This window comes from Podarcis vaucheri (assembly GCF_965113315.1).
Source record: "Podarcis vaucheri genome assembly, chromosome: 4".
NCBI lineage: Eukaryota > Metazoa > Chordata > Lepidosauria > Squamata > Lacertidae > Podarcis > Podarcis vaucheri.
Window position 1 is genome coordinate 63301411 of NC_138762.1, and position 16391 is coordinate 63317801.

Below are 16391 nucleotides of genomic sequence, written 5' to 3' on the forward strand. Positions count from 1 at the left end.
ATGGCCCCCCCTCTGTCTGGGTCTGCTCTCACATAAAGAAAGTAGAATCTGATTTGTGTCTGTTGGAACTTCCTAGCTTCCTGAGGATTTGGTAGGTGGGTTCTGTGAGGGATTTTTTAATTATTATTAAGATCCCTTAATAAAGCTGTGGTATTAAGCAGCAATCCTAACCCCACTTACCTGGGAGCAAATGCCATTGAATTCAATGGGACTTGCTTCTCGGTAGACCTGGTTATGTGAGGTCTTCGTATTCTTTCTTACTCCATAGTGGGGAATATGTTCTAGTGGAAACACAGTTAAGTCCAAGGTATGCTAATGTTTTTAGTCCAAAATAGTCATAAAAATCTCCCTCCATTTATTTCAGCTGAACAGAGTTCTCTTCCTGACAAACTTCTGTGCCAGCTCTGCCTTTTGTGGCTAAAATTTTCAAAATACGATTTTGTAAATTTACGTTCTACCATCCTTCATGCCAAAATATGAATAATATGCATTATTTTTTTATATAAATAACCAGAAATTTAGAAAAATGGGAACATCTGAAAACCTGTCTTAATTCACACAGAATGCAGTACTGCTCTTATCTATTGTTTTATCCCATGATTATTTAATAGCATTTGCTCAAGGGCTTATATATATTTATCGTGTCAATTTTTATACCCTATAATCAAATCAATATACCTATGCAGTGTATAAAATTTAAAACCAATACAGAATATAATCCATACAGAAGACATAATAAAATGCAGCATACTCACAGAAATACAATATAGGCCACCTTCAAGAGGAGGCTTGCTATAACAACAAATTTTTAAGGTGATGCCTAAAACACATTACAGAATGTGTCAGTCTAATCTCACTGGGCAAAGAGTTCCATGAGCTCAGTGCCACAACACGGAATGCACTATTTCTAGTTGATAATAACAAGGAATGGCAAATTGTGAGGCAGTTGCAGGTCAGAAAGGTCAGGCAAGGGTATAAAAGGTGAGGCGATTATTTAAATATAAGTTGCTTTATACAGTAGTAGTAGTAACTTGGCCCAGCAGCAAATTGTCATCCAGTGTATATCCTTTCACATGGTTGCGATAAAAAGTCCTTGACCAACTATGGGTGAGGTTCATAAACAGAAGGCGCTTTTGCCCATTTCCCATACTACTGCAGCCCCGAACCCCATGTCACTCTATTCCAGAGTGACCCCAAGTGTGAAAGAAGCAGATTTTTAGGAATAAAGAAGCTGCAGGAGAAATGGAAATAAAGGGTCCCATTCTATGAAATGACGTTGGGATCGCTGACATTCAAAATTGCTTAGACTGATATTTGAAGAACTGAATTATGTGTGCTTAGGGCAATGCCATGGGCTAAATTATCTTTTGATCCATTTTAGCTTGGAACACAGAACTGTTCCCAAACGATGACTCTTTTACTTATGTGTCTGTAAACCTGTGTCATTTGTCACATGTTTTAACAGCTCATTTTGATTAAAATTGCTGGTTTATGGCACTGTGTTAGCTGAGTAATTTTGTGTCTAACACCTGAAAGTCTTAAAAGTAGATCTAATGCCAGGAATCTGGAAGGGATCTTTTATTTTGTTTCTTTGTTTATGAATGATTAAAATTGCACCGCATCAACAAGGATGTTCAAAGTTTACAAAAATGGAAGTTCACTATGTAACAATTTGATCATTTTACATCTTAGTATTAGAATGCACTTAAGACTTTATATTAAATTGTAAGTACACACATATTAATTTCCCCCATGTGATGCATTAATGAAAACAAGTGAAATCTAGCTTATTGAAGTTCATAAGTAGTCCTTAGTTATGATAAGATTCTAAATTAAAGACAGTATTATAATTTACATAAATCAGTAACTAAGCCTTCTCATAAAGCTTTCTAAATCCCAATATTGCTTTTGTTTGGGGCGGGGAGGGGGGGAAACAGGTGATTTCCCACTTTTTAAAGTGGTATATTTTTAATGTACTGTGCTAGAAATACTCAGAATTTGTGGAATACTTTTCTGTTTTATTAATATGGTTATATTTCTGCCTTTACTAAAAATATCTTTTGAAGTTTAAAACAATATAGAATATGATATATATGCATATTTGTGGAAAAATTGCTTCTGAATGTGTGATGAATTTCTGATAGGCCAGGTTTAAACAAAATGTCAGAATTGTGTTTCCTCCCCAGTTCTCATAAAGTTTAAAATTCATTGAATGCACAGTCTACATATTTATTTACATGCATCTACCAATCCAAGCCAAATATGTATTCATTAAACATATTTGCTTTGTTGGTGAAGAAGGTGAAAAAAACAGCAAATACCTTTATATTGATTGTGGCTTTTATCATTTTATGGCTTTTATATAGTTTTAATATTGCTTTTTCATTTTGATGATTTATGATGTTTTTATATGGTTGATGAAGTTCCTTTTGCAGCATAAACAAAACTGCTAGGTAAGAGCCATAAATAAAGATTGATCAAGCAAGGTACTACCACTAGATTTGTTACATAAAAGCTATTTTGTAAAATACCCAAAATGTGTATGTAATTAATTTAACAGTTGGGGGCAAAACGGATATGTCGCTTTGGTTTATGTCTGTAATAAAACAGTATGTGATGTAAAATTGACAATCTTCCTTTCTCTCCCCCCCTTCCCAACTTTCCAACCGTTCTTTAAAGCCCTTCATTCCTTTGAAGGAATTGGAACAGTTTAACTACGATATACAAAAATTGCTTGAACCACTGGAGGCTGAAATTCAGCAGGGGGTGAATCTGAAAGAGGAAGACTTCAATAAAGATATGGTAAATTGGTTGTGATGGGAGTATGAGTAAAATGGAAATGGAATAAGTGCTGGAGTAAAAATTAGAAACCTCTACGTTTGCATTTGACTCTTTAGACAGGTTAAACACACTGTCGTTCTGTATAGCTGCTATAAAATTTTACTGCAGCGTTTACTGTTTGTAGCATTGTCATCATAATGTTCTAGTAATATATACAATGTTAACTTTCATAGAATAATACTTGCTTATTCCTTCGGAATAATTTTCTGAAACGGACAGAAGTGTATGTCCAGCACCAAGTTTTAGATATGCTGGATCAATCTACAAATCTTTCATTTAACCTGATGCTGACTAAAGCAGAGGTAGGAAAAGTCCATTTGTGGATGATGTCAGCTATTCATTTTATACTTTTTATATCCCTTTCTAATTTCAGTATTTGAAATCCTTCTATAAAGGTGTTGAATGTTGATGGAAAGGTGCATTATTTGTACTCATGACAAATTCTTAAATAATTAGGCACCTGTTGTTAATTTGTGTAGCTGAAGAAAGGGGAGTGAAATTGGTATGACGTTAGACAGCATAATTTTATAACTGCACAAATCTTTGATACCTTCAAATCATCACAACTTTGACACTCATTCAGTCTTCAACATCAAATTTAGTGAAAGCTCTGCAGCTTCATCTTTTTTAATCTTCTACTTAGTAAAAACAAAGAAACAAAATTGTACATGCTTAGATAATGCAGTTTGCCAAATTTTCCCCAGGAAACCTGTAATTCCAGGATTCACCAAAATACTGCAAATGTCTATTGCAAACATGAGGTGAACTATTGTTGAACCTCTTACATTTGCTTTCTTTCTATGTACCTATGTTATTGATTGATTTGTTAGTATTGTTCGTTGTTACTAAAGTTATTAGTAAAGTTGAAATTTTCTGAAAATCACAATGTCAAATTATCTTCATGGATTCTTTTGGCCCAACATTGCATCCAAGAATTGGTTCAAGACTTGCACAGTCTCTCACCTGATACTAATGAATCCTCAATATAAATAATTTCAAAATAAAATATGTGGCTAATGTCGCTGCTGCTTCCCATTGATACTTCTACTGTAGATCTGAAGGATGAACATTGGTATGCAAGCTTTCAATTCTTAGTTCATAAGCATGCCGTACCACAGGGACATTGCTAAATTCTTAAGAAACTTGGGGCAGAGGCTCACAATATGAATGTGGATAAAACTTGCATGAAACAACATATATCCATAGATGCAAATTTTGGCTGACTTTCAGCAGGAAGGCTACCCTGCAAGGAAAGTTAAATTAAGCTTTAAAGCAAAGGACAACACATTTGGGACCCGATGGAAAAGGCCCAAGGATATTTCTCTTTTGTTTACTCTTCCCTCTTCCTTGACTCCCTGCCTCTGACATCTACCCTCTGCTGACTTTTGTGAGTTTAAGGTCTTCTGTTTGCAGGGCCGTTGCTTTTTCTTGTTCATATGTGAAACAAACACCATGTATATTCATGGTGTATAAAGGATGATGATGATAATAATGATTAGTAATAGCACAATATATATTTTCAAGATTCAACAGGCTAAGCAGTCTTGCTTTATGTGTAGATATATATATTTGGAGAGAATGTTGATTACATTAATTGTTTTTCTTTTCATTAAAAAAAATCAGAGTGAAGATAATGAGGGTACTGTAAAAGAACTGCTTCAACGAGGAAATGTGCTTCACCAAACAATCACAGATGAAAGAAAAAGAGAGGAAATAAAAAGTAAACAGCACCTGTTGCAGACTAAGCATAATGCTCTCAAGGTAGAGAACATAACTAATAAATGCACAAATTCTCTGATCTTTTTTATACATGTTGGTATTGGGCAGGGATGGAGAGTTCAGCAGTCTCTCAACAGCTGATGTTCTTTAGCATCTACCCTAGCATCTTGCCCCCTCCACATAGATATGGTCTTCCACAATGGTTTTCTAGTTGTTGTTTAAGAAATCAATGCAGTCTGCTCTATGATTATGAAAGAGGATTTGTCGGCAGCCATTGCTATTTGACATTCCTGGTTGCAGATAGCTATTTTTCATTTTATGCCTAGGAATAGAGAAAAACTTTCAATTCATTTTAAACATACTTTTTGATAGGTTCCCACGCAGGACTGTTAAAATTTCTACAACTTTTCAGTGTTTTTTTCAGTGCATTCTTTTGACAAATTAAAATGCCTTTGATTAAGAAAACTGTATATGTGATTCAGATTTTGTGCTTTGGTATTATGCAAAGCTGTTTTATGCAAAGCCTTTAATGATAGTAAAATTTTATTTAGATTGATCAGATTCTTACTGACAATCTTTACAAGGGGCATGGTTATTTATCTTATTTTTCATTTTTGTGACTCACTGAACGCATTCAGCCTTGACGTATAACACTAAGACTATTGAGTAGTTAAGCAAATTTGTACCTTGTAGACTGAAAATTGAATTATAGGGAAAGATTAAGAGGGAAGGGCAGATCCCCAATAATGCATAATTTAATTTAACTATAATATTTATAAAACACAATCAATTACGATAGTTTAAAACTTATTGAAAGATGTATATACATTGTTCAGAAATTAACATAGCCTACTTAGAGAAATAAGTACGGTAAATAAGAAAATATTTAGCCTTTACTTGTAGTACAATCATGGTTCATATATTTGCATAACTATTTATATACCACCACTACCCCACCACCCCATGTACATATTGGCCACCATTTATATGCCTTGTTCACAAGTTGCAAAAAATCACTGTTTGTCTTAAACCATGGTTTAATTGTGAATGCGCTTCCTCTCTGTATTCCCCCTACCCCCCCACATAGCTTCTTCCCCTCCCCCCCCCACAGTGGCAGTTTATTTCCATTTTAGCACTCATGGTTTGAAACAAACCAATTATAGTCTAGATCTAATGAACAGTAGCAGACGGAAAGGCGTGGTGGCAGTGCTTACCTCCAAGCACAGAGCCAATATGGTGCTCCTCCTGGTGTGTTTGTTCAGTGTTGGCGTCCGCCCTGGTGTGTTCCTAGGCCTTGGAGGGCTAAGCCGGCTGGGGGCCCCTGCAAGGACCAGCTGCTCTTTTGTTTGACAATTGTTAACAATAACAATAAATTTATTATTTATACCCCACCCATCTGGCTGGGCAGCTCCCAACAGATTAAAAACAGAATAATACATTAAAAACTTCCCTAAACAGGGCTGCCTTCAGGTGTCTTCTAAAAGCCAGATAGTTGTTTATTTCCTTGACATCTGATGGGAGGGCGTTCCGCAGGGCGGGCACCACCACCAAGAAGGCCCTCTGCCTGGCTCTTTATTCTAAGAAGAGTTTTGCATACAAGCTCTGCACGGGCCTGCATTCACTCCTGTCTTGCTCCCCCCACTCTCCCTCCTGATTAGCAGATGCAACTCCACTGCTGGGAGGTCATGTAAGGGCTGTCACCGTACTCCATCATCTGCTACTGATCACAAACGCAAGCCAGGATCAAAGCATAAGGACCAAGACATTGACACCAGTTTTCCAACCTAATTTATCAGTTTCATTGATTCAAGAGCTCTCAGTCACACAACCCATTCATACATGCTCTGCAGAGTTATAGTTAGGTAAAGGTAGTTTCTTTGTCTAATGAGATGGCCAGTCGGGTAGCACTGAGGTATGGATGCAGCAGGCTGACAGAAGACTGTTCTTTGCGTGCTGCAGAGGTTTTCATCCCAAACTGTCTCTTGGATAAAACATGAAATAATATTATGGCTTGCTTGAATGGCTTGGGCAGGGGGAGAAGCTGACAGAACCTGCGTGGCTGCTGAAGGTAAAATCACAATTAAACCGTAGTTTAAGACAAACTGTGGCTTATTTCAACATGCAAACTAGGCCAAGTATGAGCTTGTTTTTGCAGTTCTAATAATGTCTGCATTGTGAACAGGATCTGAGGTCTCAAAGAAGGAAAAAAGCTTTGGAGATTTCTCCTCAATGGTATCAGTATAAGAGGCAGGCTGATGATCTAATGAGCTGGCTGGATGACATTGAGAAAAAAATAGCAAGTTTACCAGACCCCCAAGATGAACAGAAGCTAAAGGTAATGCCATTTTAGAAGCAGTGTTACATATTATTTTATATATATATATATATATATATATATATATATATATATATATGCAGGTTTTGGTGTCTTCGGGTGTCTTCCCGTGTAAGAGTCGGGGTGTCTGTGCGACGTTTCGACGAGGTCTCACTCGTCATCTTCAGGCTGGTGCTTTCGGCTTCTTGTTACTGGAACAGATATATATATATATTTGCTTTCGTAGATTTTCACGGGTACAGGAATGCAGGTTTTGGTGTCTTCGGGTGTCTTCCCGTGTAAGAGTCGGGGTGTCTGTGCGACGTTTCGACGAGGTCTCACTCGTCATCTTCAGGCTGGTGCTTTCGGCTTCTTGTTACTGGAACAGAGCAGAATCTGGTGTTTGAGTTCCTATAAATACTGTTGAGGGGTGTGGTGTATAGCCTCCAACGTTCTGGGCAGAGAGGAAGTTCCTAGATTAGTGTGCCTCTTCTTCTTTTGTTCCTTAATTACTTGAGGGATATCTTGAGTGATTTCATGAGTGATATTCTGAATACCACTGGGTGGGTCATTAAGTGTAGATTAGTTGCTAAAGCTTTTGTGTCTTGACCTCTTGAACTTGTGAAGAGTTTTTCTGAGAAGATGGCTGTGCTGCATTTAGTTGTGCTCTGGCTTGGCTTCGTGTATAGGGGCGAGCTGTGGTTTTGTGCCTTGTGCCAGCCAGATCTGTATAGGGATTGCAGGGGGGTGCAGCATCCGGAGGTGCCACTATAGTTTGGCTACTGGATGGAGTCTGTAATATGTTTGTGGAGAGGGTCTGGGTTTGGGTCTGGTGTGGTTGATTGGTGACGGCGTTCTGTGTGCCTCTGGTTCTGGTGTCGGTTTTTGTGGGGAGGGCTAATTTCCAGATGTCTGGCAGGCGGGACGTGTCGTCACGCTTGTTCATGTTGTGAGGGTGTTTCTCTATCTCGATGGCTTCCATGATTATTCTCTTGTGGTGATGTTCCATGTTAAAGAGCAATTTGGAATCTGCAAAATTAATTTCGTGTCCTGTTTCTTTCATGTGTTGGAAAAGAGAGGAAGTTTTTTCTTCTTTTTTGACGGCATTCTTGTGTTCTGCGATACGTGCATTTATTCGTCTGTTTGTTTGTCCAATGTACGTGGCTGGGCAGACTTTGCAGGGTATTTCATAGACCCCTTGGTTTTCCAGCTGGATTTTGTCTTTTGGGTTTCTGAGGATATTGGCTATTTTTTGAGCACAACTAAATGCAGCACAGCCATCTTCTCAGAAAAACTCTTCACAAGCTCAAGAGGTCAAGACACAAAAGCTTTAGCAACTAATCTACACTTAATGACCCACCCAGTGGTATTCAGAATATCACTCATGAAATCACTCAAGATATCCCTCAAGTAATTAAGGAACAAAAGAAGAAGAGGCACACTAATCTAGGAACTTCCTCTCTGCCCAGAACGTTGGAGGCTATACACCACACCCCTCAACAGTATTTATAGGAACTCAAACACCAGATTCTGCTCTGTTCCAGTAACAAGAAGCCGAAAGCACCAGCCTGAAGATGACGAGTGAGACCTCGTCGAAACGTCGCACAGACACCCCGACTCTTACACGGGAAGACACCCGAAGACACCAAAACCTGCATATATATATATATATATATATATATATATATATATATATATATATATATGTTAATATATGTGTCACTCTGTATGTAAATGTAATAAGATGTAGAGATATAGTAGTTCAATACTTAATATTATTATTTAAATGATTTAAGTAATTCTTGTTGAATTGCATATTCCTATCCTTGTGTCCTTGCAAATGTTACATTAAATAGATTTTAGAAAATTATAGGAAATAATACTTTACTTGTGTATATCAAGTGTACTCTGTTTAGAAACTTCCATTGCTTTATAGAAAAAAAATAATTGATTCTGTATCTTTATTCCAGATGAGCAAATGACTTATCGGTATATGGATGAACTCTTTTTTCATGTTAGCACATTCATTTTCATCAGAACATAAACATATTTCATTGTCAAAATTCTAAAGATTTACTTATTTGTTGTCAAAGAATTGCCTCATTTATTTTGCATCGTCTTCTTTTGCTTCATTCTCCGTTGAGTTCTTTGCTTCTTCTCCGTCGAGAAAAACAATTAAAAACTCTAACCATGCAACTGACAATCACTATGGGTATTTAATATGTGGTTTCTGTACATTACAGCTATCTTTCCAATTACCTGTCAGACTGTGCTAGGGAGTATTAGACAGTTAATATATGGGCCCACATTACTATCCAGAATACACATGTCACTTAAATATTTAAAATCAATGACCCAATACTCACCTTTGTTTTTTTCTGTCTAATTGTAAACAAAAATAAATAAAAATAAGTGTACTTTTTTGTTTGTAACAATAAAGTTGGGAAAGATTCTACCGAAGTATTTTGCTAATTCTTAGGAGTTTATTATCTAGTTAGCTAATTGTCCTGGGCCCTGTATTGATTTTGCTCAATAGGAAATTGATCGAGAATTGGAGAAGAAGAAGGAAGAGCTGAATGCGGTACAGAGACAAGCTGATCGCTTGTCTAAGGATGGGGCTGCAAAAGCAGTGGAACCAACCCTGATACAGCTCAGCAAGCGCTGGCGAGATATTGAGAGCAAATTTGCTCAATTTCGAAGACTCAACTATGCACAAATTGTGAGTTGTTCCTGGCAAACATGTATGTTTGCAAATACTGCTACTAACAGAACCCTACTAACAATGAGAGTACCCACTGCTATGCCAACTTGCCTAAAACAAAGTCTCTGGTCAGCAAATGTGGGCCACCTTATTTTGCCATACAATATAAGCCTCGTGGTACACGATTTGCCTGGATAATGCCCTAAAATTTTAAAAAAAACCACAAGCAAGCAAGTATAAACAGCAGAGATTCCTTAGTATTCAACAAAAGTACATCTTAATTTTTGTTGCCTCATATTTTCCATAACATTACTGGTTTAAACCTGTCGGCGTGCCATACATTTATTTTGTTCAATAAACATGCGTGACTCAGAAATATGTATTTTCAACCTACCATCCCATGCAAAAACTAATTAGCTTTTATTTCCTCATGATGTACAATCTACACACCTAAGAACAGATTGGAGACTTTTTATTTCTACTTCTTATACATAATATAGTCTTTTTTCAGCTTAATAGGACAATACATAATTTTTCTCAGTTTTTCACTAAACAGTTCAAATGTTCTTTTTAATAACTTCTGGAGGAGGGAGAATGCTTCTTTCACCTATCCAGCAGACCTCTGCCATTGGGAAATATGTCTTATCTGAAATTGTACTTTCAAATAAAGGATGCAATCAGGTTTGCTGAGTTAAGCTTTTAGGTACTGAAAGAATTGTAGTTCTGGTTTGTATATATGTATTGCAAGGATAGCATTTCCTATTTTAAAAAAAACCCTAATGAGAGCAACATGTTATGTTCAGTGCATGAGAATTGTATTACATGCACCATTTCCCTTAATCTCTGGATCAATGTTTCATTTGTAAAACTAGTGAATAGACATTACCTACCTCACAGGGGTGTTGTGAGGACGTATTAATGTATATATGGCACTATGGAAATTTCTCATGCTTTTGTGAAATCAGAAGCTAACTTTGGTTACAGAAAATATTTTCATAAAGTTTACACAAGTGATCTCATAAATACAATCATATATTGAATATAGATGCCTTTCATTATCATGGAAATTGCCCCCACTTGCTTAGCAGAGGGTGTTTTTTTACAGTGTATTTAAAGGTAAAGGTAAAGGGACCCCCTGACCATTAGGTCCAGTCGTGACCGACTCTGGGGTTGCGGCGCTCATCTCGCTTTATTAGCCGAGGGAGCTGGCGTACAGCTTCCGGGTCATATGGCCAGAATGACTAAGCCACTTCTAGCGAACCAGAGCAGCGCACGGAAACACCGTTTACCTTCCCACTGGAGCGGTACCTATTTCTCTACTTGCACCTTGACGTGCTTTCGAACTGCTAGGTTGGCAGGAGCAGGGACCGTGCAACGGGAGCTTACTCCATCGCAGGGATTCAAACCGCCAACCTTCTGATCGGCAAGTCCTAGGCTCTGTGGTTTAACCCACAGCACCACCCGCATCCCCACTAAATACAGTGTATTTAGTGCACAGTAATTACAGCTGCAGTAAAATTGGGGGGCTTAAAAAACAACAACACACAATTGCTGTTAATCTGCTTCAGTTACATCAATTCAGTGTTTGCTGTACAGGATTTTGGAAAGAGACTACAGCCTCAGTTTTCTGCCCTTAAGTTTGTGGAGTATATTTCTCAGGTTTCCATTTCTTGGTGAAACTTTTATTCATTAACCTGACTAAGAAGCCAACAAATCTTCAGTGAAGTAGTTTTTTACTGTTTAGAGATGTATGTATAATGTGGTCAACCATGTACAGAAAGGATTGTGCAGAAAAACTGAAAAGAAATTCACATTCCAGTATTTGGTGTTCTGCTTAGGAGAATTGTTCTTAGAACAAAATGTAGAAATCAAGTAATTCTACAAATGTGGAAACAATTTTGCTGCATTCCAAGCAAAGCAGTGCGTATAGGAGGAAGATTTTGTATTGTGCCCAAAGATTCTTCCATTAGGAAAAGATACAGTGGTGCCCCGCAAGACGAATGCCTCGCAAGACGAAAAACTCGCTAGACGAAAGGGTTTTTTGTCTTTTGAGCTGCTTCGCAAGACGAATTTCTCTATGGGCTTGCTTCGCAGAACGAAAACGTCTTGCAAGTTTGTTTCCTTTTTCTTAACACCGTTAATACAGTTGCGACTTGACTTCGAGGAGCCTTTTTTGAGGTTTTCGGTGATTTTTGAAGCTTTTCCAAAACTTTCCCAACACCGTGCTTCGCAAGACGAAAAATTCGCTAGACGTAAAAACTCGCGGAACGAATTAATTTCATCTTCCGAGGCACCACTGTACCTTTGAATCCAATCCTTTCCCTATGCAAATTATACAGACTGCCCTAGCTATGCTTGGTGGTGAGATCAAAGTTCCATCTAGTTGCCAGTCTGCTGTTCTAGGGAAGTCTTTTTCTTTTTCTTTTAAGGGCAATATGGTGATAGCATTGCCTGTTTGTCCATAGCCTCTGGTATTTAGAAATACACTGCATTACTTTGCAGCATAAATAAAGCTCTTGTTTGCAGCCATGGTGTTTGGCTTGTCCTCACACACTTTTAAAGATCAAGGGCTCAACCTCAGCACATTCTATTTCACATAATCCATCATTCTGCTACTCAATCAAGGCGAGTCCAAAGGCAAACAACCTCATAAACTGGAAGTGTTTTGTACTAGGATGTGCTTTTAAAAGAACATACCAACATTCAAATGAATCCCAAACTGGCTTACAAACAGTAAATAACAATAGTATGATAAAATAGATAATATGATAGAATATGATAGAATAACATAAGAGAATGTCACAAAAACGGCATAACTCATATAGAACAATTAACAAATCACTTAAAACAATTACAACCTATAAAGCTTTTAACAAAGCAACTAAAAAATAAGCTAAACATCACAATTAAAGCAAAAGTCATATATGATTAACAAATCAATACAGCATTTATAATTTACATAAAGTTATAACAGTTCATAATAAACAATATTAACAGCAGTAACAAAATAGTAAACAAAAAGTAAACAAAGCACTGTTAGTTTCTAACACACACACACTCCACACTCCCACAACTCATGATCTCTCTCTATTCAGCTCATTAAAATACACATACACATAGTGCTTCTGAAGATTCCTCAGGCTGGAGGTGGGGCAGGACAGGTGAAACCAATCACCCCATAATGACAAACAGAGCCTCTCTTCTCACAGTTCTTCCTCTGGAAACTGCTCTCTTATAAAGGCTCTAGGGCTGGAGGTGGTATAAGGCAAGTGGCCTTATATTTAATCATCTAAACATGTTCTAAGGTATTATAAAAGTGAATGTTGAAAAATACTGCACATTAAGGTAAGTCTACAGACTTGTTTTGGTCATGTTCAACTGCAAGTAGTTCATAGCTGAATTAGTTTTAAGTCTGCTCTGGTTTTATCATTCCTTTAAAAATAAAAGGCTAATACACTATTTTTATAAGAGCACCTCCTGGGAATTGTTCTGCAAACGTATCACCATAGTTCTCTTGCTTATCTGTTAGAAACCAGAAAGGATAATTTAACCAACCTATCCACTTTCAGCACTAAGATATTATTGCTGGCAAAAGCATGTCAAGGACACATATTTAGCCATTTTTTTGATAGAAAAAAATGAAATATGTGCACAGTATTTACATACTTATATAGCAAGCAACCAGATCTTCACACTCGGTTTCTATAGACACAGGTGTGCAGAGAATATAAGGAAAATGAGCAGTCAAGCAGGAACATTTGAGTAATCAAGTCACCTCTGTTGGAAACCGTGCCATACAATTTATCTCTCCTCTTTCAAATTTGATATGTTATTAAGCCACAAGAAAGAATTGGATGAAATCTGTTCCCTCCCAGCCGTTCCATTTAGATCTGAATACTTTGCATCACTCTGCCAAATGGAGGGTTTTAATTGTTTGGTGGTAGGTCTACAGTGTGTTCATACTTGCAAAGTGGTGTTATATGGCAGTCAGGGTTATGATAACACACTGAATTTAAATGTGTAGCTTTTCTACATCTGACTGAATATTTAAGCTGTTAAGGCTATGTATCCCCCCACTCCCAAATGCAATATTGTCTATTAATTCAGCACAAGATCACAATGGTTATTTTCCTGCTCCAATGTTTTAATTTTTTACAATTGAGTATGTTATTTGGGCAAAGTGCCATGCAATTTTCACATTTCCTCTCAATATAATACAGCTTTCAGAATTGCTTTTAGCAACTGAATACAGTGCAGTTGGCTTAACAAAGATGCACTGGTGAATAGAAAGGATGAACAATTAACAGAAAGGGCTTCCCAGGGAGCTTAAAAAAAAACGGATTGTCAGTTATTGTTTAGATGTCTATTAAAGTTAGTGACTCTTTCAAAGTTAACAAGAGACTCACACGGCTTGCATAAATTGAATAACAAGACAAATAAGGTTCCTGTAATTTTTTAGCAACAATGAGCCCCTATAGCCTACCCACCTTGTTATATTATCTCCTTGAGTGCAGTATTGCAGCTGTAGTGGTGAGCACTATACCGTATTTATAGAAGGTTGTTTGGTTTCTTCATCGCCTTTTAGTTTCACTGATGGCAACAGAGTTACACAATATCTTGTCCCCACTCTTCTGTTGGTGAAAGTGTGATTTCATTGCATTTCGTAAAGGGCTTTTAATGTAATACAATGAAAGCACTTTTGTGTATGTTGGGTGCCAGTTAGCTACCAGGCTAAATGCAAGGTTCTGGTTCTGGTGTATAAAGCTATATACAGCTTGGGATGAAGATATCTCAAAGATCGCCTCACCCCTTATTTTTATCCAGTCAATCACAGTGCTCTGAGGTGAGAGCTTCTGACAGATATCATCTTATCAGGAGGTCTATTCTCCAGCTCAGCTGGCTAGAGCGTGGTGCTGATAACGCCAAGGTTGCAGGTTCAATCCCCATGTGGGACAGCTGTATAGTCCTGGACTAGATGATCCTCATTCTTCCAGATCTGCAATTCTATGATTCTGCACATTACAATGGTGCCCCGCAAGACAAATGCCTCGCAAGACAGAAAACCCGCTAGACGAAAGGGTTTTCATTTTGGAGGTGCTTCGCAAAACGAATTTCCTATGGGCTTGCTTCGCAAGACGAAAATGTCTTGCGAGTTCCTGTGGTTTTTTTTTCCTTCCCCCCTTTTTCCCAAGCCCCTAAGCCGCTTATCAGCTGATCCGCTAAGCCGCTTATCAGCTGATCCGCTAAGCCGCTAATAGTGCTAAGCCGCTAATGGGCTTGCTTTGCAAGACGGAAAAAACCGCAAGACGAAGAGACTCGCGGAACGGATTCTTTTCGTCTTGCGAGGCACCACTGTATAGAAATCAGGCCTTTAGTGTTGTGGCACCAGCCCTTTGGAATGCCTTCCCCTTAAATATCAGACAGGAGCCATCTCAGTTGCCTTTTTTGTGCCTTCATGACATATTCTTCTTTCAACAAGCCTTTTATGTTGAAATCTTTCCCAGACTGCATCTGTGCTGGAATTGCTTTTAAGATGTTTTCATTATTTTATCACTTGTTGCTTGTCACCCTGGGCTTCTTTGGGAGGAAAGTCAGGATATAGATTTAATAAATAAATAAAGGTTCTTTTGTACACATACTGGGCACTGGAGATGGGCCTATTTCAAGTCCATGCCATTTTCATCTCTTTTCTCACTTAAAAGTCTATCCCATCCCATCCACATTAATATGTTAAAAATAAATAATCTATACAAACTATCACATTCAGATATTCATTCAAAAGAATGTTTCCCCCTCAAACTGCACATTTCTCATTGTACTTTTGATACATTTTTAAAACCAATAATTACACTGGAATATTTTGAAAATATGGTGGATGAGCAAATACGACGTGTGAAATAGGGGGGATAAGTGAATTTCAATCTGAACATTAGTTCTGGAGGTACAGATCAGATCAATTCACAGTGTAATTCTCTGAGATCAAATTCTTCAAGTATTCTTACTGGAAATGACTTCCTTTTATCAAAAAGAGTAATAGGATTTGAAGGGCATTCCACATAAGATCCCATAAGATCCATCACACAGTGATTTATAATTAGCTGAAGCCATTTAAAGCAGCTCCAGTGTTATAAATTAAGAATGACTACTCTGAATATTTGCTATGCTACTGCTTCTACTAATACTAAATTAAAACAATAAAGCTAATCATTAGAAATGAGTATTTTCTTTTGTTTCTTATAGTAAAAAAAAATACAATGATAGAATACCTTTAACAGCTGCATATGCATTTGCGAATGCTAGCAAAAATTGTTACTTCTTTCTAAGAGAAATAGTGTAAGTCTGAGTGAAAATAATTTTATTGCATACGACCTAAATGTGGTTCAAATATCTGCTTCACAGAAAGCTATATACACTTACCTATCAAACCTGCCTCATATAGGATATTAAAATATGGCATGACTATCAGGATGTGCTGTGTGGTGGGCTAGAACTGCAGTCCAAATGGTCATGGAATACACCCTGTATTCTGCATTTCAATCAGCTACTGAAGGTCACAAGCAGGCTGCCTGGAGTAAACTTGTAATTTATATATCAACTTAGCTAGCAGTTGGGACATGTCAGGGAGTGGGGGAATATCATGGGTTTTTTTGTTTTTGTTTTTTGTTTACTCCAATTGCAAATATTGTGCTACGAAGCACAAGAAAATAAAATGAAAATTGACTTTTGTCATAGAATGTTTCATGGAAAGCTTGACGTTTACATCTTCCTACCCTCTATATTGGGTGCAACAGACCAGTATTTAAATACCATTAAATA

The 16391-nt window shown here is 37.5% G+C and overlaps 1 protein-coding gene across 11 annotated transcripts in view; it reads left to right on the top strand.

Moving 5' to 3' along the window:
* The window catches only part of DMD (dystrophin), a 1048023-nt gene that overhangs the window by 490433 nt on the left and 541199 nt on the right, over nucleotides 1-16391 (top strand). For all 11 annotated transcript variants that reach the window (XM_082219922.1, XM_082219929.1, XM_082219924.1 and 8 more), the window contains 4 exons: nucleotides 2680-2802; nucleotides 4465-4602; nucleotides 6743-6895; nucleotides 9411-9593. In XM_082219922.1, coding sequence (XP_082076048.1) covers nucleotides 2680-2802; nucleotides 4465-4602; nucleotides 6743-6895; nucleotides 9411-9593 — 597 coding nt within the window. The remainder of the gene's footprint in view (nucleotides 1-2679; nucleotides 2803-4464; nucleotides 4603-6742; nucleotides 6896-9410; nucleotides 9594-16391) is intronic.